Source organism: Nestor notabilis, unplaced genomic scaffold, assembly GCF_000696875.1.
Source record: "Nestor notabilis isolate BGI_N333 unplaced genomic scaffold, ASM69687v1 scaffold5675, whole genome shotgun sequence".
Lineage (NCBI taxonomy): Eukaryota > Metazoa > Chordata > Aves > Psittaciformes > Psittacidae > Nestor > Nestor notabilis.
The window spans coordinates 57604-83421 of record NW_009929751.1 but is presented as its reverse complement, the minus strand read 5'-3'; the positions used below and the strand labels follow the sequence as shown (position 1 = coordinate 83421).

At 34.9% G+C, this 25818-nt stretch overlaps 1 protein-coding gene across 1 annotated transcript in view; it reads right to left on the bottom strand.

Moving 5' to 3' along the window:
• Positions 1-24835, bottom strand: part of LRCH1 (leucine-rich repeats and calponin homology (CH) domain containing 1) — a 58302-nt gene extending 33467 nt beyond the window's left edge. The window contains exons 1-14 of the mRNA XM_010015133.1: positions 24832-24835; positions 23849-23993; positions 21265-21391; positions 16379-16484; positions 15725-15861; positions 14993-15120; positions 13244-13328; positions 9185-9287; positions 7585-7694; positions 5856-5923; positions 4750-4836; positions 2259-2348; positions 2093-2129; positions 1281-1394 (exon numbers count right to left, since the gene is read on the bottom strand). Coding sequence (XP_010013435.1) covers positions 1281-1394; positions 2093-2129; positions 2259-2348; positions 4750-4836; positions 5856-5923; positions 7585-7694; positions 9185-9287; positions 13244-13328; positions 14993-15120; positions 15725-15861; positions 16379-16484; positions 21265-21391; positions 23849-23993; positions 24832-24835 — 1341 coding nt within the window. The remainder of the gene's footprint in view (positions 1-1280; positions 1395-2092; positions 2130-2258; positions 2349-4749; positions 4837-5855; positions 5924-7584; positions 7695-9184; positions 9288-13243; positions 13329-14992; positions 15121-15724; positions 15862-16378; positions 16485-21264; positions 21392-23848; positions 23994-24831) is intronic.
• Positions 24836-25818: the final 983 nt, after the last annotated feature.

The window sequence follows — 25818 nt, the reverse complement described above, 5'->3', positions numbered from 1 at the left end:
ATTCCTGCTAGTTATGCCTACACTGCATATCTAATCTTTCTCACAGCACGCAGGCCACTAGTCAGAATATTTAGTTTATGCTAGAATTAATTTAGTAGCACAAGTAGTAACACAAGTGCTTACACGGAATATAGCATGATCAAGAACTTGTTCTTGCAAGATGAGTTCCCATTTCAGGGAACATGGCTAGTGCTTCCACCTGCATAACGCAGTCCAGATCAGGCTCTGTACAAGTGTTTAGGAAGATTTCTTCCTTTCAAGACATTCTTAAAAATGAATCTGCAATGTCCTTGTTAAACAGCTCATCAAAATGCAGAGACCACACATATTGTGATACTATTAGGCTGAATTAGGCTTACGTGATAATCTCAGTAATGTAGTAAGAACTGTTCCACAAAGTGTGGTAGCCCCAACATACAACAATGTAACAAAAGATGAACCAACTCAATTATTTTTTTTTTTAATTTGATATCTTAAAGAAAAAACAAAGACAAATTCAGACTAACAAAATCACAAGGATATCATGGGAATATTTGACAGTAATGACGATTACATAATAATATTTGGGAAGCATCAAATTCAATCTATGTCTGGATAAGACAGAACATGTTAAGGCACTACCAATACAGAAATAACATTATGTAATTTTGTTCTCAGAATCTTCTTGCAACAGCAGTCACAAAAATCCCTGTACAGTCAAATTCCAAAGTAAAACATATGCACCAAATATTTAAATTAGATTTTTTCATAGTTCTTTATTTCTAGATCACTCCAATGTACACAAAACTTAAAATATTTTTTAAATTTTAAAACTATCATCTCAACCTATATACAGGCTGTTTGTAATACTAAACACATTAAAAATACTGCCGTTAACAAAAATATAGCAGTGTATATAGCTACAAGAGTATTCAGGGTAAGTGGGATGAGGAATTAGGTGTTTTATTTCATGGAAGATCTAGCCTTGAGGTGACTTATTTTTGCAGGGGAATGCAACCACTGCATTTACTATAGTTTTTTATCAGAAGAAGAGTCTTCCATGTCTTATTAACTTCATTATAGCAGGTTTTTTTCTCCCTGGAGAGATGGGTCTTAATCAACTTTCCATTTATAGCCAAATGTTGAGATTCATGCTAAGGCAAAAAAAACAAACCAAACCAAACAAAAACCCAAAACCAATGGGCCTGACCCCACTATTCTCTCCACACACAAATTGACAGAATGCAGTGATCCTTTTGAAATGTTGCCACATTTATTGCATCTAGACTCAATGACCATACCTGACTCAATGACCATTTTTCACCCTGTTCACAAGGTCTCACTTCGGACTTTGCTTTCTCCATAATCAACTCCCTCCTTCTCTGAAATTCTAGTTCCTCTTCAGCATTTTCTCTCTGTAAGATAAATAGCTCTTTAAACTGTATATCACTGGAAATAGAACTATATCCTTTTTCACATAACATCACCTCAGAAGTATTTCTTACAAATACCAAGATGAAAAGCAAACAAAGAAGTAAGCAGATACTATATACTTGTAGTTCCAGCGCTAACAGGTAGACAACATAAATCTGAACAAAACAATTCATAAAGAACACCTGTTCACCAATCAGGATACAGATCAAATAATGAGCAGTATATATCACAGTGTAAAACTCCAAATCATACTTTATATACTCTTTTTAACTACAGTGACAGCGGTCCGGGAAAACACAAATTTTTAGTTTACGAAATATGTTGGGGTTACCTTCAATGAATGTACTGTTTTCCTGCACCAGAAGAGGGAGATAGTGGAGTGGGATGGCAGACAAGTACGCATAGCTGAGCAATGAACCGGCTTACATTGACAGTTGCACACAAGGAGATTTAAAAAACCGCTAAGATAAAAAAGCAACTGATAAACCCAGAAAAATGTTATACATACACCTATAAAAATAAAAATAATTCCATAAAACCGTTAAAGAAGAATTAGTTTTGTCCTCCAGCCTACTAAACTTTTCCCTCCCCTACTTGGTAGATTAGTAATTGTTAAAATTGTTGGCTTATTTCCTATCTTCCCCCCCAATATTTTGTTATAATACACTCATTAACGTACCTGCCCGAGGGAAGACATCTCCATCTGCATTTGACCGCTATGTATAAAGATAAACATATGCAAATATGTAATTCATTGTGTAGAAAATTTAATATGATGAATCTAACAAACGCATTTTATTCATTTCTTAAAATAAAAATTAAAAAAAAAAAGTAGATAAACACACTTTACTGTAGATTCCTGAAATTCTAAAGCTGTTGCTGGTTCCATGGGATACAGATTCACATCACTGCTCTCTGAAATATCCATGCTTAATCTGCAAGGTTTGAAATAGAAACATTGCACTGGGGTATAGCTTTGGTAACCACTTTGTTTACTACTTAATTTCAAACAAATGGATATATAAAATACTTTCATAGTCACAGTTTTAACGTGCTTGGTGTTATCTCTCAAGAATTTTTTGAAATGCCTCCTGATGCTTCACTGTCACCAGTTGAATCAAAGCAACATTAATGCTTTCATCTGCAAAATGTCACCCTGAGCAATGGCTTGTACCAAAACAAAAGGACCTGTTTATTGCCAACAATGATGCCATTATCTAGAAGACTGTAGATTTCTATATCCAACCTTTAGCACCCTGTATTCAAATAGAAGCCGCAGCCCTGGTTAGATATTCAAATTTAATTATCGTGGATGAAAATAAAGCAGTGAAACAACAAATTCACAACAGACAATGACCTGAAAGAAAGTAGTGAATACAGGAAAGGGAATATAGTAAAGGGAATATTGGAATCTGAAGCAAACATCTGAAAATACTGAAAGAGGTTGAGTCTGAAATATTTTTGCTTTCCAGAAGTGAATGCTGTTTATATGCACATAGGATATGCAGACTTGAAAAAAAAAAAAAAAAAAAAAAAAAAAAATCACATGAAAGCTTTTGTGCATCTTAAACTAAGGAGCAATGGAAGCATTTAATTCCTTTGTGGGTCTGGATAAAGACACAAAAATTATTTAGTATGAAAACCAAAATTTTATCACACTACTTTATACAATGCAAGTATACAACAAACTGCCATGTAATCCAGTGATTATAAAGGAAATGATAAGGAAACTGTGGCCCAGAGGACTGGAAATCTACAGAATCATTTGGCAAGTATTAGACACCCAGGGGTATATTGCTGGGTAAGTCTGGATGTTAACATACAGGAGACATAAATTCAAAAGCTTGCACACTGCTCAGTAAATTAAATACTCATATTTTAAGGTTAGAAAAAGAAACTACAGCCCAGAACTACATAAAAAAACCCCAAAAAAACTGTAGAACAATGCAGACATGCATGAAAAGATGAGTCTTTTTTAAAAGCCACATTTTGAATTTACTACAGTGTTATTAATGAAAGCATATCTGAATAGGCATGAAAAAAGAGATCAATTTTCTGTGGTTTATTGCCCTTTAAAATTTAAAAAGAAAAACTAAATAAGTAGAAAATATTGGGGCAATATCTGACAAAAGCAATACAACAAAATTTATAAGGTTCACAAATAATAAGCCTCATATGAGGTGCAGAAGCAATGGAATATTATCCCACAGAAACCCCAGGAACTAAAAATCTTTCCTAATTTGTCTGACTTTCATTAAGAAAAAGTACTTGCAGATTCCAGTATTTAGCATAAGATTCAAGAGTTCAAGTATTCTTTATATGATTCAAAATAAAGCCAGATAATTGTTTCTCTAGAAATACCAACAGGAGTGAATTTCTGTCCTTGAAAGTACAAAAGTCTGGTAGGTGGTAAAGTGGTATCAAAATAGGCATTTAAACTAAAGAACAGTGTAGTCACAAGATGATCCAGACAAAGGAGGAAGGAGAAACAAGGATACGTAAGGCTGGAAGTTGCAAGGAGGTTTTTAGTCTTTATAGAAATGAAGCTGTAAACCAGCTACCTCAGAGAAGTAATGAAGAAAAAAGTTTTGAAATTAACTTAAATCAGTTTCTGAAGGTAATTACACAAAGAAAAGCAACAGCAAGCATCTGGCCAGAACTGCCTACACCACTCTTTTCAGAAAGGCAAGCAATTATTTTCTATTAAATAGTTATTCCTTTATTTATTCACAGATTCAGAGTGATTCCACCTGACTTTAACCACTCAAAACAGGCACCTAAATTATAAAACGTTGCCTTCTGTAGTCAGGAGAAATCTAAATAAATTTCTCTAGCTGCCTCTTCCTCTTTCTCTTCTTGATTTCAGAAGGAGACTACAGAACCTCCACCACTAATTCAGGCACCTGCTTTATGTGCTCCACTGAGCTGGAATGAAGGTGGGCCAAAAGACCTTCTCCATTCCCACGAAATAAACCAAGCATGAATAAGTAGAGGAGAGTGTATAGTCCCTAGAAGAAACATGACAATCCTAGACAAAACTTCAGAAAATCACAGTAGTGTACACGAGATGAATGGGTGAGAGATGTCACTACCTCAAAATTTAAGTTTCTTTCATACCTGAAATTCATTTCAATTTACTGGGAATCTTGCCTAGGTACTCAGAGAGAGAATGCAAGTTTCCTTCTTAACTATCTAAATGCCTCCTGAAAAACATTGGTATGCTAACAAAGCACTTCATAACTCCAGAGAACTTTCAGTTATCAGTAAAAGAACTCTAAACGAATTCACAAAAATTTTAAATACATTACATTAACACATCAGCTATTGTAAGCATACCTGTTGGGATCTTGTAATAAATCTACTGCTTCTCTTAGTTGTTCTATCATTGCTATATCAATAGTTTGTTCTTCTGATAAATTTATTCTATAACAGAAAACAAAAGCATTCAAAATAGAGGTACAACATCAATTATCAAGGGTAGCCTGAATTTCACTCTGTATCTTTTGACTGGCGTGCAAACAATATAGAGGGGAAAAACAGCCTCTGCGCACACCAGTATGTGCCGAATTTATGGAAAGCTTCTTCTGAAAAACTCCCCAGCACTTTGTCTTTAACAACCCCCCTGGTCTAATACATATTTACATAAACATGATGAACTATAACATTCAACACTCAGTGAAACACTGACTTCTAAAATTGAAGATTTATTTACCAGTATTTGACTCTTATCTGCACTCATCACGTGTGGTTTTTTTAACTTAAGTAATAAATACAATGATTCTTTCAATGGACCAGCATGCTTTCTTTTGCTTTTCAACATTTGTAATTCTTTTGGGGGTTTAGAAACACAATTTCCTGTTAGTTCTGCCAATAAGGCTCTTGCAGAAAGTACTTATTCTTCCCTTCCTTCAGTTTTCATTTTCAAATCATAGAGGACTCCACTGTTCTGATGAGTGACAACTTCACAGCACGCTGTCATATTAAATCCCCTTTTCTTATTCACAAGCCTCAGCAACTGATGTGCAGTTGCTCTGCTCTTGAATTTATGTCTGTAAATTAATGATTGCCTCAGGGTTAAATTATGACAAAAATAAGACAGACAACTGAGGGATTTTTTTTACAACTAATTTTTTTAAAATGTACAAGTTTTTATAAAATCTTTTTTTACCAAAGGCATTAACAGACCAGAAATCAAAATACCTCCTTAAAAAACTTGCCTCTACATAGGTAAAAATACTACAACATTACTGGTGCATACAAATTACTTATTTTTAACATAACATCCACCATATTCAGCAATAATGTGTAAGACATTGAGCACACACAAACTGCAAAGCTGTGCTTCTAACATTTCTCCAAGTCTATAAAGTTACTGAGAAGGAAATAACAGTTCTTTGCACATAACACAGCTAATTACTTATAGACACATAAAAAATACTTACATTTCGTCTGTGTGCCATTGTGTGTCCTCTTCTATTCTCAACAATTCATCACACTCTGCTGCTCTACTCTGTAAGTAGACAATGATATTGAGAACTGGACTTCGCAATTAAGTAGGCAGATATATTTTGCTTTCAGATTCAGCACTGACCTAATTTATCTAACAGTTTAGGGAGGCTAGTTGAAGCAATTCAACAATTCTGCTCCACTCCCCTCTCTACCTCTTTTAAGATACTGATTACAAGATTTTCTATTCGCTGCTCAGATTTTATTGAGGTCAACAGCCCTTTACCCTCCTTTAACAGCAAAAGAAGTCAAGCAGCATGAGAATTCTTTATTCTATGTCCCAGATTTTATTTATGCCTTCCTGGTGTATGCAAACAATGCTTCAATTAAGCATGACCCTAAGTCTCCTCCTACTTGCTCTCCTACCACATCCAAATATGTTTACAGAGCAAAGAAATTCCAAATACGCAAACAGCAGCAATTATGTACTTCATCCATAATTAACAGCATTCCTACTTGACAATTTTAACAGCCATGTTTGTTCAGGTTTTTTAAACAAATCAAAACAAAAACACATACATGAACTCATATTAATCAGCCACTTACACAGACAGAAGAGCTCGCACCGTCCTAACTAATTATAACTACGAAATGCTACTTTTTCAGAAAACCTGACTCTCTTTAATACTTCCTTTTGATGTTTTGCAATTTTATTTTCTCTTACATCTCAGATAGACAGGAACACTGAAGTAGTTTAGCCTCCAGTGAAGACAGAAGGTCTCTGAATGGATGTGCATTTGTACTAGTAGAGAATGACCAGCAGAAAACAGAGTAGCTTATCCTCTTTTGAGTCATGTGTTTGTGACATCAGTCACATCACCCTGCTATCCAACTCTGCCACACATGTCACTAAAGAGTGTACCAGCTTCTCTACCATTCCCCAAAGATGGCCCATTTTCCAGTGCAAATCCTCAGTCGAATGAATAAAGCCACTATTTTTAATTTTTCTGCTCCTTAGAGGAATGAAGACCATGATTTTTTCCCACAAGAAGAGCACATACAAGATGACAAAAACACAGCACTTATTCTAGAAGGTGATCCTCAGTTTCTGGGCATAACTGTGTAGGCAAGATAAAGCCATATAAATTAGGACTAGCATCTGAAAAACTGCAAAATCCTCCAAGCCTAAGCTCCTCTTTTGCACTGCAAATTGTACTGATTTTATGTATGGTTTGGGTTAACCAGAATTTCAATTTTAGAAGACCCCCTCCACTGTTCCAAAAGACATTCTATTATATGACATAATGTAAACCACAGAACACAACAGACTCAGAAATCCGCACAAAAAGGAAAATGCCCCAAGTTCAAAACTCTCAGAATAAAATGGATATACAACCTGTTCAAGTCATAAGCTGCTGATATCAACCATCATAATGTTAAGAAGATATCAAAATTAAAAGAAATTAAACTGCTCACTCTCCCAACACCCTTATACTGAAATTCAATACAGCAACCTGTGTTTTATGGAACCAGTGTCTTCAACATATTTTAGATGCTATTATCTTATTATTGTAGTGGACATTCCCCAGGGAGTAGTCCTCAAATGGCTGACTACTGAAAATCAGATGACGAAGTGAGAAGAGGAAATATAGAGCATATACATAATATAATTATTGCATAATTATAATAATATATTTTATAATAATAAAATTGTCACAAACTTGCCTTAATGTAACTCATAAATTCAGTAGTAAGAGTATCTGATTCATCAAACTGGTCTTCTATTTCTCTTGACTTATTGACAATCAAGTGAGAAGATACTTGATGGAATTCCACTAACAACAATAAAAAAAGATAGAATGATATCTGGTTCAGCTCAGCATTTATTACTCAACACAATTTAAGTGTACTGAATAACAGAACTCAAAACCGAGCAAAGTTTAAATTCAAAGCATATTAAAAACTTCAAACAAGTTAATATCTTCGCATTTTACCAAATGATGCTAATTCATTTCAAACTTGTAATAACTCAATACCCTGGGATCATACAGTTATAGATCAGAAGCACAACAGGCACTGATTGAGTCAGTTCTGAACTACAAGTGTGTCTTGACAGTACTGGTACAACACAGCTGGACAGCTGCAGAGTGTTATAATACATTCAGATGTGTCAGCCAGTGCCCTGCAGTTTAATGCAACTTCACAGTTGCAATGCTGTAACGAACATTGAGACTCTTAGCAGAACTCGAAATGATTCAGAGCCTTCAGAGCCAATGCTATCCTCCTATTTCCAGGAGTATGAGACAGCAGTAACTTTCTAGTCTGTCTGAAGTAGTGTGATCTTAAAATCTTACCCTCTCCAGTTTGCTAATAAGCACTGTAGGATGTAATGTTCTTACCATCTCACCTAGTATTCTACTAAATTCTTAAGAATATCTCAACTGAAGTTCATTTAATCTAGTAAGTAACACTTGGGAAAGGCTTATTTCCTATTTGTGTGGTTTCCATATGCAACTCACTGACTTCATTCTGCCATTTATCATTAGTATGTGCAGAGTCTGTGGAGAAACATTGTTTACCAGTATACAGATATAATTTAGAAAAATAAGTTACTTGACTAAAATTTTAATAAAATTACACCTTCTCTCAAAATCTGAAGATTTACTTGTTTCCAGAGGTAATGCCAACTTCGATTAATAAGGCTTTATATACACATTAAGTCCAACTACAGAAATTGACTCTGCTTTAGTACATTGCTAATTCAGAACCTGAGTTAGCATTTGATAAGTTATTACACATTGATATTACTGATTGGGAAGCATGGTTTAAACCAACTCTCACTTTTCTTCCCCCAGTCAGAACCAGAACTTAAATCCTGAGACAAGGTGTAATATGTTCATTGGAATTGCTATGGAATATTACTAAGGATCTTGATTCAGTACCATTAAAAATGTTTTAAGTAGCACGCTTTTTTTTTTTCTTTTTTACATGATTGTATATACATGCTCAAAGCCTTTTGGGTGGCAGGCATTTATTATAAAAAATTAAAATGCACAGGGTAGTGAAAATACCTGCTGGTCAACTAGAATATCAGCAAGAAAAATTAATTTAATAAGGTATTTATCCAGTGCAAAATTAAACACTGAAATTTCCAAAGAAAAATTGGAGGGAATAAAACAGATCTAATTTAAAGATAATGTTTGTAGACTCCTGAAAGATTGATGCTAATCGGGCTGTGATTTTTGCAACTGAATTTACAGTCTTATACATGAAATTATCAACAGAATTTCTCTGTATTTATCTTTGACTTTTTTTACATTCCAACCTTTTCTTGAATTATGGTGACTTGAATCTTCCTTTACAACATGATCTTCTTCCACAATGTCTGACATTGGCACATTAAAGCTGATAGTGTCTTCATCAGATGGCTAAGAAGAAATAAAAGAAACACTAGTTTCTGCTCAAACCAAAAAGGATTAAAATGTACATATTAAGAAGAGTGCTCACTAAAAGAGTGGCAAACTAATATGGGAGAGGATACCAGAGCACCTAACATGACAAAATCCTCTTGTAGTAAGCTGTAGTCTTGCTGAATATATCCTTGCAAGAGGCTTGCAAAGCAGAGCAATTCATCTAACCTCGTTTCCCATCTTCCTCACTGCACTAGTTCTCTCTCTGCAGTGATATGGCTGCACTGTGCTGCTGTGTGCTTTCCTGCTACAGCTGAAAATAGAGACTTCTTCTAGACGTCGAAGTCTGCAGACAAACTGAGCCTCGTATCACAGCCCTTTTTTCTTTCCCTCCAAGACTCTTCTCCACTTTGCCATGTGGCTTGTTATTTTAATGCCTAAAGCAAGCAAGATTAAGTCTGCAGGCTAGCTTCTAGTAGAATTATGCCATTCTTCCTACATTTATATGCTCATATTCCACATTGAAAATATTTTTTTAAATCATGAAGTTAAGGTTTGTAATAAAGGACAGAGCAAATCTGCTTTGCTCTTAAAAAACTGTACCCAGATACATATGGGTATTCCTACTTGCCATGACTACCCTGGACTTCACACATTGTATAGATGTGGACCACCACAAATTTCCTCTTTATGAATAAATTGCATATTAACAACTCTACGAATTCACTGCCTGTATTCTGTTTAAAGAGAAAAAGTTCAAAAGGATGTTCAGGTATTTGATAAATCCTTATCAAAATGATGAAGCTTTACAATGAAGTGAACTCACATTGCATAATAACTGTTCTTGTCAATTTTAACATAATTTTAAAAATCAATTTTATTTTAAAATTAAATAAATCAGTATCTCAAACAAACAAACAAACAAAAACGAACCACACTCCAAGTATTCTAAGCACAAGTCAGTAGTTCTTTTAGACCTGAAATAATGACAGTCCAGCTGCTTAAAAAAATGCAGGGGGTAGGGGAGGCGGGAGAGGGGAAACAGACATGCACAGTATAAATTCACTCAGACAACCAAGGTTACAGTGAAATTCCTTCTCTTTCAGACTGTATCTCATGTGACATCTAAGCACTAAATTTGGTTATTCTAGATCAAAGAGTCATGTTTTGTTAATTTTGCAACTATCATTAGAAAACGGTACACTAAAATGTTCTTACACACATTATTACAAGTTCTGAATTACTAAAACAGGCAAGATATTTTTTTCTCAGCAGAGTAACACATACGGCTTTTCAGAAAATATTTTGGAGTGCTGGTGTAAAAAAAGCCACTGGCCAGTCAATTTGGAAACAGAAAATCATTCTTTCAACAGGCTATGTCTCACTTTCAGAGCTTACAGAATTCAGAAATTGATTTTCCAGGTGTTTCCTGCCAGTATACTATGAAATAGAAACCATCCAAAGCAGCCTACGATAATACAAAACTGTTGCTCCTTCCTAGGTGAAATACTGTATCTTACTTCCGTCGTTCACAGTTAAATTTTTTCAGCTAGCAACAGAAGGAAACAGACCCACAAGAATCAAAAATACTTAACATTATTCCAATAATGAATTCGGATGATGTGTTTTCAAAGAATCTTCATATAAATTCTTGCTGGTTCCAATGTATCACTCTCATGGGTAATAAAGCAGGGACACCATTTGGATTTTAACAAGTCCCCTCTTGTTTTAATGAATTTTAAGGAAAAAACAAGGCCAAAGGGAAGCGGAAAATGAACCAAAATGCTACACTCTACCTAAAAATAAGGTACACTACCTTAAAGCAGAATTTGCCTTCAAATTGCAATGATCAACTTTACAGCAACACTACAAGATATCTTTGACTTGAAATGCCTAAGATGACTATAGCTCTGAAGAACTGACCCAGTAATGACCCTACCAACAAGACAGACAGGAACACATCAGTTGTTCATTTCTTCAAGTACTACCTCCTATATGTATGGACGCAAGCTAATCAGCAAGCTTCCTAAAAAATACAGTAACATTCAAACAAGTGAGTCACTTAAGTTCCTGGTTTTAAGCTACGTGTATGCAAACTGACATTGCATTTTCTGCAAAAGAGCCAAAACTCAACAGCCACTATCCTTCAGACTAAACTGTAATTTCATAGAATCAAGAGAATGGCTTGGGTTGGAAATGACCTTAAAGTTCATCTAGTTCCAACCCCCTGCCATGAGCAGGGACACCTTCCACTGGAGATCAGGTTGCTCAAAGCCTCGTCCAACCCGGCCTTGAATGCTGCCATGGTTGGAACATCCACAACTTCTCAGGGCAACCACAGTTCACTGTCCCACCACCTTCACAGTAGAGAGCTTCCTAATATCTCATCTAAATGTCTCCTCTTTCAGTTTAAAGCCATTCTCCCTTGTCCTATCACTACATGCCCTTGAAAAAAGTCCCTCTCCAGGTTTCTTGTAGCCTCCTTCAGGCACTGGAAGGCTGCTCTAAGGTATCCCCAGAGCTTTGCTTCTCCAGGCTGAACAAGCCCAACTCCCTCAGCCAGTCTTCATAGGAGAGGTACTACAGCCCTCTAAGCATCTATATGGCCCTCCTCTCTCCAATGTCTTTATAAAAAAAGTCCAAAACCATGTTTCAATGATTACTTCATGTCTGATAATTTCATGTTTATCTAATGTTTAGAATGTAGACTTCTGACTGTAATTACCAATGTACATGCATTTCTTGCACAACTCTCATGTGTAACACAGGTATTAAAAGTCACATCAGAAGGAAGAGTGGTGAATTTACTACTAAATACATTTAAGATTCGTGATCTCAGCACCTATTTTCTCCTTAATAGTAGAGCAGTAGTCAGGCACGATGGAATAAGTAAATAGTTCTCATATAAAAAAAATCTTTGTCCTAGTAAAAACATACTGGTTCACTGTTGGCTGTCTTTACAGCATTTTTTGCTGCATTCCGATTGCTAAATTTTGATTACAGGAAAGATGATCTATTTTCTAAAAGTGTTATTTATAGCTAAAGAGGAAATTCTGGAATAACAGTTTCATTAACAAGCTAACTCAGCTTCAGAAAGTGTAAGAATGGCAAAACAGTTTGTAAGTGTCTCTGAATGGACTGCATACTCTTACAATCAGAGGGAAAGCATCAGATGTCTGCCTAGAAATCAGTCATTCTACTTCATTTCCATCTAGCAAGAAACTTCCCCAAATACTTGGAAATCCCTGTGGATTTTTCTCTTTTGTTTGTTTGTTTTTTAAGTGCTTTTATATTTGAAAGACCAATCAATGTGTAAGTGGATTCATTTTCAGTTTGATTTTTGGTAACTACAAATTCAGTCCCTAAGCTTGACTCTTTATTACATTTGTTCCAAAAGCCACAGAATCCATTTTCCTCAAAGGAGGAGAGAAACACCAAAGAATCAGTGTAAAGTTATTTTAAGAAGCAAGAAGCTCATTCTTTTATGAAGTTTCTACACTACAGCAAACCACCATAATCACATGACAGAACATACCAGGATTGGGCACACTAAATTCCTGTTAATTCGCACAGGAGAAAGTCATCAGAGAGAAAACACGTAAGAAGGAGCCAGGCAGGTAACCTCTACTATATTTATTTTGTTGGAAACAGTAGATGTGGATTCTGGTTTGGTCCTCATTCTCTAGATGATGTAAATTGACTAAAAACTGTTGTGAATTTTCTCTGTTGGTAGGTTGTTCACCATTTTAAAGCAAGTATCTCACTGCCCTCTCCAGAAAGCATACAGACACACACAGAGATATCCTAGTCTCCTTTTATCTCTGCTTTAGCCATTTCTTTGTAAGAAATTTATGCCAAGAACATGGTTGCAACAGTTTTGATGGCAAAAGATGTATCCACATTGTTGCCCAACTTAAAATATATCCAAAATATGAGTGCTGGAAGGGCAGCTGGACAAAATTCACGTAACTTACCTCTGTTGCTGACAAACGTTTATCACCATTATCACTACCAACACCTGAATCTGAGTCCTTTTTACTTGGATAGATGTCATCAATGCTAGAGGTGAACAAAAATAAATAAATTAAAATCAATATAAAGCTATCATAGCATTTACCATTAGAATTCTGTCCTGGTTTCATTTAAAACAAAGCAAAAATCTAACTAGTCTTAACAGGAAAGGGTGAAGTAGCCTAGTATGGTTGAAAACTACAAATCTCAAGTCTGGTGATAGCAAAATAGATCAGATGGAATGGCAGGTTAGTCTAAGGATTAATGAAAACCAGAAAACCCTGCCATAAAGCTTGCTTTCGACTATATATTAGGTAAAAATGCTTAGTTACTATTGAAGTAGCTCAAGAGTCCAACTGAAGTCATTTAGCCATGCGATAAGCAACTGAACTAGCTGAACTCAATCTGTAGTCAACTAATATACTGTAACCACTGATGCATTAAAAAATGAACTGATATCTCCCTGCAGCTTGAAGTAATTATTAACACAGAAACCTCCTTTTAGTGCTTTAAAATAGAGTTCAAAATTTAGGTTTTTAGAAAATTACACTAACAATGGCAGCTGCTCTCTCTTCTGGTTGCATTACCTAATATGACCTCTACTCATTTTAAAGTACACTAGTACATTTAATACTCTCATTAACTAACTTCATATTTTTAAATATGATTTATTATCCCCTCTATATTTTTAAATATGATTATCCCCTCATGTGCAATCCTGAAAGCTGTAGTCCTGTATTCAGATTGATGCAGCAATTTAAACAAAGAACTTTTATCAGCCTTCACATAAATAAGGTATCTGATTAATCCTAATTTTATATTATCTCTTATGAGTAACTGCCAAGGATTTTTTTGTAGAAACTGCCTATGGAAATCCTAACTATGTAATGTTTTTTCTTCAGATGTGTGAAGTTATTCTCTAAAATAAAAAATTTGGTAACTATTATGTGATGGAGCATTAGATGGTTAGTTACCAACTACATACCCCCTTACCCTAACTTGTATGATAGTATGGCTAAAAGTGGTTAGGGCTACTGCATGAACTTGTATGATTGTATGGCTAAAAGCTGGTTTCCAATTAGCTATGGAGATTCTCACAGAAAGGAGTTCCTTCAAATCTAGTTCCTGTCCTTAAACCACAATACAAGATGACATTTTCTAGATATTTGGTAAAGGACATTAAAGATTGTCTTTCATTTTGCTAGCAAATAATCACATTTTGCTTTAAAAGGGTCTCAACATTCATGCAGTTCTCTTTGCTGGATGGATAAGCCTCTGGATGAGTAAAAATGCTTGAAACAACTGTGTGTCATATAAATCACAAAACAACACAAGAAATCAAAACTTAATGTGTTAACAGATTTACAAGAAATTTCCAACACCTAATGTTACTAACACCTGAATTTCTTTGAATATATTCCAGTAGACGATGAGTAAGAAGTTAAATTTAAACTAAGGTTCACCTTAAGCAATTTCCTAATGTGCTGCTAACTTTAATCAGAACTGATTGTTAAAAATATTTTGTTATAAACTCTTACAGGTAATTTACAGAATAAACTATATTAAAGCAAAACAAATTTCTGTTCAAAAAAGTGCATTCTAAACAGCACCTAAACAAACAAAACTCTGGCAGCTAAATATATATATAAAAGTATTTATTTCACTTTGTTTTTAAGTGTTACATGAAAAAAAACTGAGATTTTCATACATACCTCTCTTCCACAGGTTGTGGCAAATGCTGCTGTTCTATGGCATTAAGATACAGTGAGTCTGCTGTTTTAATCTGACAGGCCTGTACAGTCAGATATTTGAATATATGCACCTTACCCTTTGTACAAATCTGTTAGACAAGAAACAAAACCAAACCAAGTTTATAACTAGAATGAAAGAAATAATTTATTCCAAATGTCACTTAGTGTAAAAGTCCCTGAAAACCAACTCGTATTGTCACAATAGATATCATGTAAAGGAAACTGGTTTAGTGTGTGGTGTCCCTGCTCATGGCAAGGGGCTTGGAACTAGATGATCTTAAGGTCCTTTCCAACCCTAACTATTCTATGATTCTATGATATTTTTCTTGTTTAAATTACTAAGAACTACTTCAATTACCCAATCAATTATTAGTGCATACTAATATAAATGCCCTCACAGAGTAAGACAGAAACCAAGAAACTAATATATTTACTTAAAAAAAATCCAAGTGAGCTCTATACTCAAAAAGAATTATTATAAGATGTATCATATGGCCTATTACTAACTGTAAATTGAATAATTATTTTCCAAAATGGATCAATAGTGACATTTATCATGTCCTTTCTACTTAGTGACATTGTTTTCACTAGCATCCAAGCATTTTCATGATGCATTTCACCTCCATTTTTAAATTATTTTTCTGTAGCTGCACCCAATATTAAGGCACAAACTAGATTATAGATATTACTTACTTGTGCTGGTGGAGACTGCAAAGGATTATTTTCAAGCAGTAACACTTGTAACTGCACCATCTTTCTAAAGCATATTGGAATCACGAGCACTTTATTGCAGGAAAAGTCAAACTTTACTAAGGGAAGCTGTACAAGTTCTGAAAGTAACAAAAAAAAAAAAAAGGAAAAAGGAGAGAAGGTGTAATATCTGTATTTATTATCCTATTTTTGCCATGAAATAATAAAATGTTTCTGAAGAAGCCTTCTTTTGCATTCCCAAAAAATACAAACACAGGCAGACATCAACATTTACTTTATACTAGGAAGTGAAAGAATGTTACTGTTATACAAATGATGATAAATTTTAAAATAAATACTTTCAAATACATTTTTTTCCTGAAACTCAGCTGACAGATTTTACCCTGTGTTCACAGGTAAGTACTTGTACAACTTAAAAGATGCCTAGAATCATAAAGATAACTCATTTAAAAACCCTCACACACTTATTTGGTGAGTACCACTGAATGTTATATTCTGCAAAATCAAATGGAATAAATTTGATTGCAAAGTAATTACTTTTTAATTGTATTTACTAACATGATTAAAAAATACTTCCAATATGCTAATAAAAAGAGCTACCATAAAGATATTAGGAATTTTCATTTGTCTTCTTACCTTGGGGTAAAACTTCGAGGTAATTTCTTCTGACATTTAGTTCTTTTAAAGATTTCAGCTGGCCTATCTGTTGTGGCAAAGCTGTGATTTCATTACAGCTGACATCCTACATCAAAACAGCAATTATAGAAATAATGAGCTTTTGGCTCCTAAAGTGTTAAATAATACAGATGTGAAATTGTAGCTAATCTGCTATTACCATTTTAGCATTTTATTAACCTGAAAACATGCAACTATCTATGTTGTGTCTTCACAATACAAAACTAGGTACATGAGAAAATGGTTACAAATTACTTAAAACCCAGAGTGAATTCTTATTTGGAGAATAAGTTACTTTTGAAAGTTAATTTAACTACTATAAAAAAAAAAAAATAATGTAAAAAGCATTAACTCTCAATCTTCAAGCCTAAAATATAGTTAACAGAATAATAATAGTAGAATCTCACTGCTGCCAAAGCTTCCCTCCTTTGTCTAAACAGAGGCAGGAAATTATTTTAGCTTTTAGACAAGGAAATTAAAAATCCCAGTTAATGAGTATATCTTTTGCCCAAGTTGCTATAAAGCATGGTTAATGGCAGTGTTTCCAGATCATGTATTTTTAGAGTTTTACTGTCCCATTTTTAATTTACAGACTTTAAGCAGCTTCATAATTAGATACTCAAGTTTTAGAGCACGTAAGTTAAAGTCACCTTGTGGCAGAGAAACTCTAGACCAAGTGCACTTATGCACACACATCGGAACAAGTCAGAGGAAGAGAATTCTAAAGCAAGTGGAAAAGGCCTGGCAGTGTGTAGCCTCAAAGCCAAAGTCAACTTACAGCCTTTCAAAACATCCTCAGTATGACTGATCTGTTAAGACAGCATGTCAGTATTCACAAGATCTCTAGAGACAGTAGTATCCTTTACCCTACTAAACACTGAAGTCCAACTTCTTTTTTTATTAGTTTGAATAGCCATGAAAAACAAAGACCTGTAGCATTATTTCTAGTTGTACTTCTGCTCTTGACCATTATTAGACTTCAGGAGTGTTTATGTGACAGAGACAGTGTTTATCTTTCCAATTACTTTGGCAGGAATGGGAGCAATACTATCAAGTCAAATGTCTAATGGTTCTCAAGATAACAATTTCTTAAAGGAACTATGCAGCTAGGAGTTTGGAACTTCACTTCATAGACATTGGCAGCCAAATGAAGTGCAAACATCTATTCAAGTTCTAAAGGACTAGTGTTTTGCTGAAGGTCAGACTTGGATTAATTCTACTTTGCTCTCACCAGTTTTGCCATCTCCTGCCATGACACCATAATTTCTCAAGATCAGAGAAATGTAAGGAATATTTCAGTTCAATATTTCGTGGAAAATGTTGTAAAACCAAATTAAAATCATCAACATGTTTCTTTTGTTTATGGTGAAGTTCAGATGGTCTTAACCAATGAAAGTCAGCATAGTATTAAAATAACAAATACGGTACTCTGGCTACATATTAACACACACAGAGGAATATCCAAACCATGTTGAGGTAAATTTCCTCCTTACATCCATTTTTAAATTTGGGGCTCCTGACTGAGCTGTTATCCCTGAAAAGTACATGGATTCTGTCAGAGCTTGTCACATACAAGCTATACTGAACAGTAAAAAGAAGCTACATGGTGCTTGAGCACATGGATCCCTTTAGGCAACAGAAGGCAGAAGGTCCCACTTGGTCAGGGTGCTGGCCCAGATTAGATAAGTAAGGTGAAGGACATAAATCCCAGCTGAGAGATTTAAAGGATTCCAACATGAGACAGGAGTATTCCAGAGATGGAGAAGGTTGCTACCTGAAAAAGGCAGAAGTGCAATACTGCCTGACAGGATGGAGAACAGAATTTTACTGTACATCTGATAATTTGGGGTACAATTACTGAGCCACCTCTGCCCAATTACTTTGATGGAAACTAAGTTTCATATTACCTTCACACCTGATTTGCACTCATCCTCCTAGCTGACAGTAGTATGACTGAATTATGTAGCTGCAAATAAAAGTAAGTTTCCCAACCAAATTTTGCAAATAATTGTAATACATCTGCAGAGAGAATAATGTATATATTTTGATGCTTGTAAGATAGCTGACAGATCTATATAACCCAGAACCCTAACATCTAAAAGAATATGTTTCAAAAAGTTAAACAAAAAATTAAATCCATTTGCTACGTACAGACTTTACTGCATGCAGCTTGTGAAACACTTTGGGAACCTGAGAGTGCTTGGCAAAGTCCTGGTGATACAAGAATTGCCTGCAGCCAGGTGGCATCTGTTACCTCTCAGGATCAATCCCCTGTGTATGTACCAAAACAGCAGCATCCCCTGCCAGAAGGCAGGGTGACAGTCCTACTTTGAGGCCACATGCTATTCAGGCTGGCATCCCTCTCACACAGCTGAATGTTTTGTGGAACAACTGCAAGATGACTTAATGGGATTTTTTTTGTTCGTTTGGTTTTTTTCTGTTGTTGTTGTTGTGGTTTTGGTTTCTTTTTTTTAATTTTTACTCATTTTAGAACAATGATCACCTTATTATCTAAACTGCATTGTATCATATATGCCAATACAGATCCTGCCCCTCAATCCTACCATTATTTGCTTCTTCCAATACATCACAGCTTAGTCATTTCCAGCTAAATAATGCAACTTATTTCACTGGAAATGTAGCAAACATTCACAGTGGCATCCCACTCATCTGAACAGAACCATTCCCAATTTAACAAAACCTTGTTACTCACTTCCCTCCCACCCCCTTCTAATCACAAAGAACTAGCATCAGATCTCCTTCAGTTTTCATAAATCTTTCAGGCTGCCAAACAGAAATGTTGCTAAAGCTTCTCATTTGAAACATTTTTAGAGCAGGAACTGTCGTTTTTATCATGACAAAGAGTAACACTGAAATTATACTGTAACTGGAAAGCAATATGAAAATCCAGCATTCCAGAAGTTAAACATGTGATTTGTTTAAAAAAACCCAAAAAAAAATCCTATGTCATTTGAACATAATCTACATTGATTTTCAAGCTTTTAGTTTTTAACTTTTCAAAATTCTAAAATAAGGATAAGGGCTACTATTAAACTGTGTACAAACTTACTAACAAATGAAACATTTTCAGCAACTACAGTGAAGTTTACCTTACTGAGAGGATTCAAACTTGAAATTGGAGGGGAAATTAGATATGAAAGCACTTCAGCAGCTCTTTACCAAAAGTATTATTACAGACCTCAGTCAATACAAATTAAAGGGGTTATTTAATTCAGGCCAATTCAGACAGAATTCAGGCAAAGCCTTGCAATTGTTTTGCATGAGCCCCCCCCCCCAAGCTAGGCAGCATTTAAATTAGAAGCAATCAAGCACTAAAAGGTTCCAATTGTTGTTTATTATCTATTCAGTCATCCTATCCCCTAAATTAGGATGTGTTTAATACTGCTGACTTTAATTATACATAGATTTGGAACCATAATATTTTATTGCATCTATCTTAAGCACAACAGAAACTGTGCTGTAGCCTAATACTTTTTTTGAAGGTTAAGTAAATGAAAACCATTTCAATAATCTAACTAAACCCATTGCACACACAGAACAATTAGAATATTTGAGAAGATAAATTAATAGTGCTTACTAAACAAAACAAACTTGGTAGTCTTTAGCTCAGGTACAAACCAGAAAGGAAAAAGTAACTACCTCAACAGCCAGATCAGTTGTAACAAATAACAGAGGCCTGATACCACAGCAGGCTCTGTACTAAAAGAATACTAGAAGGAAAACAGCCCCACAGTTGCTACTTCATATATGAAGAACCAGTAGCAGGACTGTGGCCTAAAGGAAGGTCAGCTCAATTTCTGGAACATAATTTAGTAGAGATACTACTGTTACCTAAATAACGACATGATAATCAGGCACTTTCAGATACCAGAAAGATGGGCAAGATAAATGCTGTCAATGGAGACATCAGCAGTTGGTAGAAAGTTCAGATGTAATTGTTTTACTATGCATAAATTAGCAGTGTCACAATGTAGTTTATTTGTCAATTTGTATCTTAAGAGGTCCAGGTGAACAGAAATAACCAGGAGACGTAGCACACATGCCATAGAGAATTCAGTCTCAGCCTTCAATATACAAAAGATGAAGATAAAGGTATAGAAAGGGAAGCATTCTCTTACATACATATTCCACATACAAATTTCACAAAAACATGTGCAGTTAAATTAATTCTAAGCTAAGGCACCAAGCATTTTTTGCCTTTTCAGATTCTCATTTACTACACAGTATTTTATAGATTACCTACTTCTTGCAGAAACAGTAGTCATGTGGATAGCTTTAAATATAAGACAAACATAATAATTTTGTAGATCTGTTTAGATAGGTAACCCAGGAAAGGAAGGTTACACAATAGAAGTAGTGTAATAAAGTGAAAATAGACTGGTAAGACCAGTATCAGTAGTGGAATGCAATGTGGTAAGCAGATATTAATAATAGAGTGAAAGGAAGCAGAAGACGGTACTACAGAGGCTGATACAGCTTTACAGAGCTTGATGCCAGAACTATTAACTTGATATAGCAAAACACGGAGCCAATGGTAAAAGTAACGAACTTAGAAGGTGAGTTTTGAATGAACCAAGGGCAGTCATATTGTTCAGAAGGGTCTTGAGGAACATAAAGGAAACTATTACTGTGTTACTACTCAACACACTTGAGAAATTCAAAACTTAATTTTTTAACCTTTAAAATGCAATATAGTATTAGGCATTTGTTCAAATCTGTTTGTAAAGTGAATTTTACTGTTTCTAGTTAAATACAAATGAAGTCAAATAAAAAGTAAAAAGAAATTTAAAAAAAAAAAAAAAAAAAAAAAAAGATCAGTAACATACCAGTTCCATTAACTGTTTTAGCTGACCTATCTCTTCTGGAAGGGAACCTAGCTTATTGTTACTTGCAATTAAGACTTTTAGAGGAAGACCACACAGGCAAGCTGGCAAAGAAGAAAGTTGATTTCGACTGCAACAAAACAAAACAGAACATTAAAACCACCAGGATGTTCTAGTATATACTCACGTAAAACGTGAAAGTTATAAAATTCCTTCATTTTCATGAGTCATGCAGTTAAAATTTAAATTTTCAAACGGCAATCATTTCAAAAACACTTGCACATCAAAAATAACTGCATTACTGACTAAACAATATTGTGGAATTTACCACTCCGGTAAAAAATACACTATATAAGTTTAAGCAGATGTCTTTTTTCCAACTGAAAAACAAATTAATAAATTACAAATAAAATGGTTCTTTTCTCAACTCCTTTAAAGCATGCTTGAAGTTTAAGTGACATGCCATTTTACTCTTAACACTATATTGGGGGGGAGGGGGGGAAGAGAGAGCGAAAAGATTATTTTCATGAAGAGGAGTTGCAAGAAAAGGCAAAATTTGGAAAAAAACTTTCAAGGTTTTATTTAGGTTCTCATTCTAGTAACAATTACTCAGGAAGCTAGAACTTAAAAGATGACAAATGCAATGACCTTTTATGATCTCCAGATGATTAAAATTATTAATTTCTTCTGATTTATGAACCAATTCTGGGAAGAAACTTTAAGCTCAACAGAAAAACATGTTAATTGCTGCCTTTCCTAGAATATTAGAAGGTTTTCTTAAAATACTTTTTTTTTTTTTAAATGGGAATTACCCTTTAGGAAAGCAATGAACAGTAACTTAGAGTGACACCCTACGAAGAACCATTTTAGCTTCTGAATGACTGCTAAAGCTTCAGAGATCAAATTTACATGACTGAACTCTGAAAACAGAGAGCAAAAATTGTCCTGTGTAATTTCAGGAAGAATTGCAACATTGAATTGAAACAAAAGGAAACAAAGAAACAGAAATAAGTAAATAAATAAATAAATAATCTAAGTTCCACAAGTGTCAAACCAATTCTTCAGCTGCCAATCCAGCAGTCTGCTACAAAGCTGCATATAAAGACATATATTCATGCTCCACCTAACAGTCTCAAAACGTTTAACAAAACAAACTACCATCAGATCACTGCTACACAGGCCGGGAGTGTACCAAGTACCAAGACAAGTACCAAATAACAAACTAAAGCTTATTAAAAATGAGAAATCCAACTACTACTCAGCAGTAGTTGAGGGGAAGAAAAAAAAAGAATCAATGCTTATTGTGGAGCCAGGATTCTCCATTCTAGTGTCTTTACAGATGACCAAGATACAATTTATTTTAAAATATGCCTAGAATCTAAAAAAAGTTACACTGTGCAGCAGATCAGACAAAAAAAAAGTTAAAACTTTTTTTAAGTTCTACAGAACTCAGAAGCAATCTACTAGGAGATAAGGAACAGCACATAACCAGGGCAAGTGAGTAATAGATCATCATTTGTTTAAAAAGAATCTCTAAATAAGAACATCATCACCAAGGCCCAAAGATTATGTGTATCTCCTGGCACCTCTTTCTAATGCTGGTAACAGGCAGAAAAATATGCATTTTAAATCTGTAATATTTTTCCTGCCAAGAAGCAACATGGTTAGAAAGTCAGGGTTACATTTCCTTCTTCTACAGACTGTTTACTGTGTTCAAGTAACATGGGTGAAGGGAATATCCAAGGGAAGAGGATATTTTAAACTGAGGGCAATGACCTTACTTAGTAAAACGTGAAAAAATCCTTTTATTTTGTTTGATTTACTGTGATACCTGATATTAACTCTGTAACTATTCTGGGTTTGTGATGATTCACAAAATTCCATCACTACATTGAGCTCTAATTCACTGGTTCACCACACTGAGTTCTAATCGAGTTCATTCTAACTCAGAAATTTACTAAGATGTTCTATATAAACGTAATAATTTAATCCAGTCTTAGTTTCTTTATGTATATCTAAAACACTATTTCAAACTTTCACGTCCTGTTCCTTATAGGAATAGTGGCACATACTCAGGACACCATTCTGTTTCAATTTTTAGAGCCAAAATTAGTGTTGCACAGTGGCCAAGACAGCAGTATACCAACAATACAGGAAGGCTTGAGAAACATCCTCAGTGTTTACAAAACTGAGGATCGAGCCTTCATAGCTTGAATTTAAAAGCCCAAGAGCCACTTTGCCCCCTGCTCAAACCTCATTCTCGAAGACCAGATTATTATAGCTTCATTGTCACAGTTTCTACATACTCAACTGCAAAGAAGCTGCTGATGTAACTGGCATTGTGAATTTGCTAGAAAAATAAGGGAAAGAAAGGGATTAATATTACTTGGTCTTTCTTAAATGATTAGGTTTACATTTTGGCATTTACAATGCCTTCATATAGAGCTGTATCCACAGCCAATGAGTTTTTGCATTACCCTTCCAATAAAATGAAAAATGTAGTCAGTTTTCCAAAAACACAAAGTGCAGACAAAAAAAGCATTATGTATTTGCAAACAAACAAAAAATGTAGCAAAGTTAAACTTACCTCAAGTTTAAGTAAGTTAGCATTTGCAAGTTTACTATGGCATCTGGTATAATTTTAATACAATTGTGGTATAGATTTAGTGTTTCCAGTGACACAAAATGGCACAACTCTGTAGGAACTTCCGTTAATCTATTCTTGGATAAATCTGAGAAGGGAAAAAAAAGAAGGCACATTTTTTGAATCATCTGGAAGATACAGTTTGAAAAGCTATGCTTCTTTATTGAAAGAAATAAATAAATGTAATCCTACAGTGAGAAAGCAAATTAAGTCAGTTTTTATTATTCAAAATAATAACTACTGCTAACCTTTACAATCTTGAAATTAAACAGAGTGTAAAAGAGCAAACATTCAATTAAAATTCATTCAGTCTAATAAAAAGTCATTATTTGCAAGACTCAATATGCCAGTGAAATACCTGCAGTCAGAACCAAGTATAGATTCCAAAGCTTGTACAGTGTACCCAAAGATCTAGCTGATATAGAGCTAGACATCTGCAAATAACAAGTGGTTAGAGAAAGCAAACAACAAGGATTATATCTTTAATTTCTTTAAAAAAATAAATAAAGTTCTTCAAACTGACCTGTATTTCCTAGATTTCAATCAACTATAAGAGAATGTTACCTATAAAAATGGTGAAGACCTTCAGGAATAGGTCTGTTATAAGTACATACAAGACCATGATGGATTCCAGTCCTCCAAGCGAATGCTTGTATCCACAGAATGAAAGGTTTTGACCAGTTATTCATTCTTTCTCATTTTAAGCACACAGACATCAGGAAAATCAGTAGGAAGAAATATTACTGAGCTTTGCTCCCTAGCTACCACAGTATGAAAAATGTGGTATCATAATACTTATGTGAGCTCAAGTCGCAAAGGTAACAATGCACGTCAGCATTCAAATGAATTAACCGAGTACAAAGAAATGTTGAAACGGTGTTGCAGAACAAATGTCTCTTACCACAAACCACACAAATGCCACCTACCCATACCCCCTGACCTGAAAAACGGTCACCTGTTCTAAGTGGAAGGAACAGGAATGAACTTAGGCAAAACGTGATATATCTGAAGGACGGATACAAGGAAAAAAATGGAACTTAATCTTGTCTCCTCACTTCTTCACTGCTGCTCTTTTAAGCCTCTTCCCTGATTCTTCAAAGCCTATTTCGAAGCTTACTTTCTTAAATTACATAAAGGTAGAAGCAGCCAAAATATAGCAGATATATCACCAAAGCACCAATGATCTGCCTCCTCTCATTAGGGACATAAAGCAGTTTTTTATGAACAAACAGGCAGAAGCCTGAAGATCTTTTTAACTTCTTTCACAATTCCAGACTTACTGGTTTGCTGTGCAGAGGCACAGCTTGAAAGCACTACTATCATCAACAGGAAGGTTTTATCATTTTTTTGTTCCTGTCTCCTGCAATGCAACCTGAAATTCAGTGCACTCTATTCCCCTTGTCAGCTTCCACTTTGCTTCACCATATTGCTTTCAACAAGAAGTTGGTTTCATTATTCCATCCTCTGCCAAGACAACAGCAATGGCCTATGAGTGCAGTAACTGAGAACAGCCCTGCTGACCCAAACAGCTGGTTAAATTGAGCACCTCAATCAAAATTATTCAATTCTGAGTTACTAGTCCACAGCAATGCTTGCACTGCTGTCCTTTATCTTACCAGGCTTTGATAGCAGTTAGATGCAGCATTAATTCAGCTTCTCCTTGATAGTTTCTGCTATCAGACTAAAGCATTCCCTATTTGAGTTAATGTTACTACTGTTTCAAGGAGGGGAAAGCTTTTCAATGTTCTTCTGTTTTAGCGCTTTAATCCTCTACTGTTTTCTGTTTATTATGAGAGCACTTGTTTACCAGCATGACATTCCAAAACAACTACCACTGGTTCCCTCTCCTGCTGCCTTCCAAGCTGCGTTTATTATCAGATACTAACAGAGGACTGTCATACTATAACCTTTTG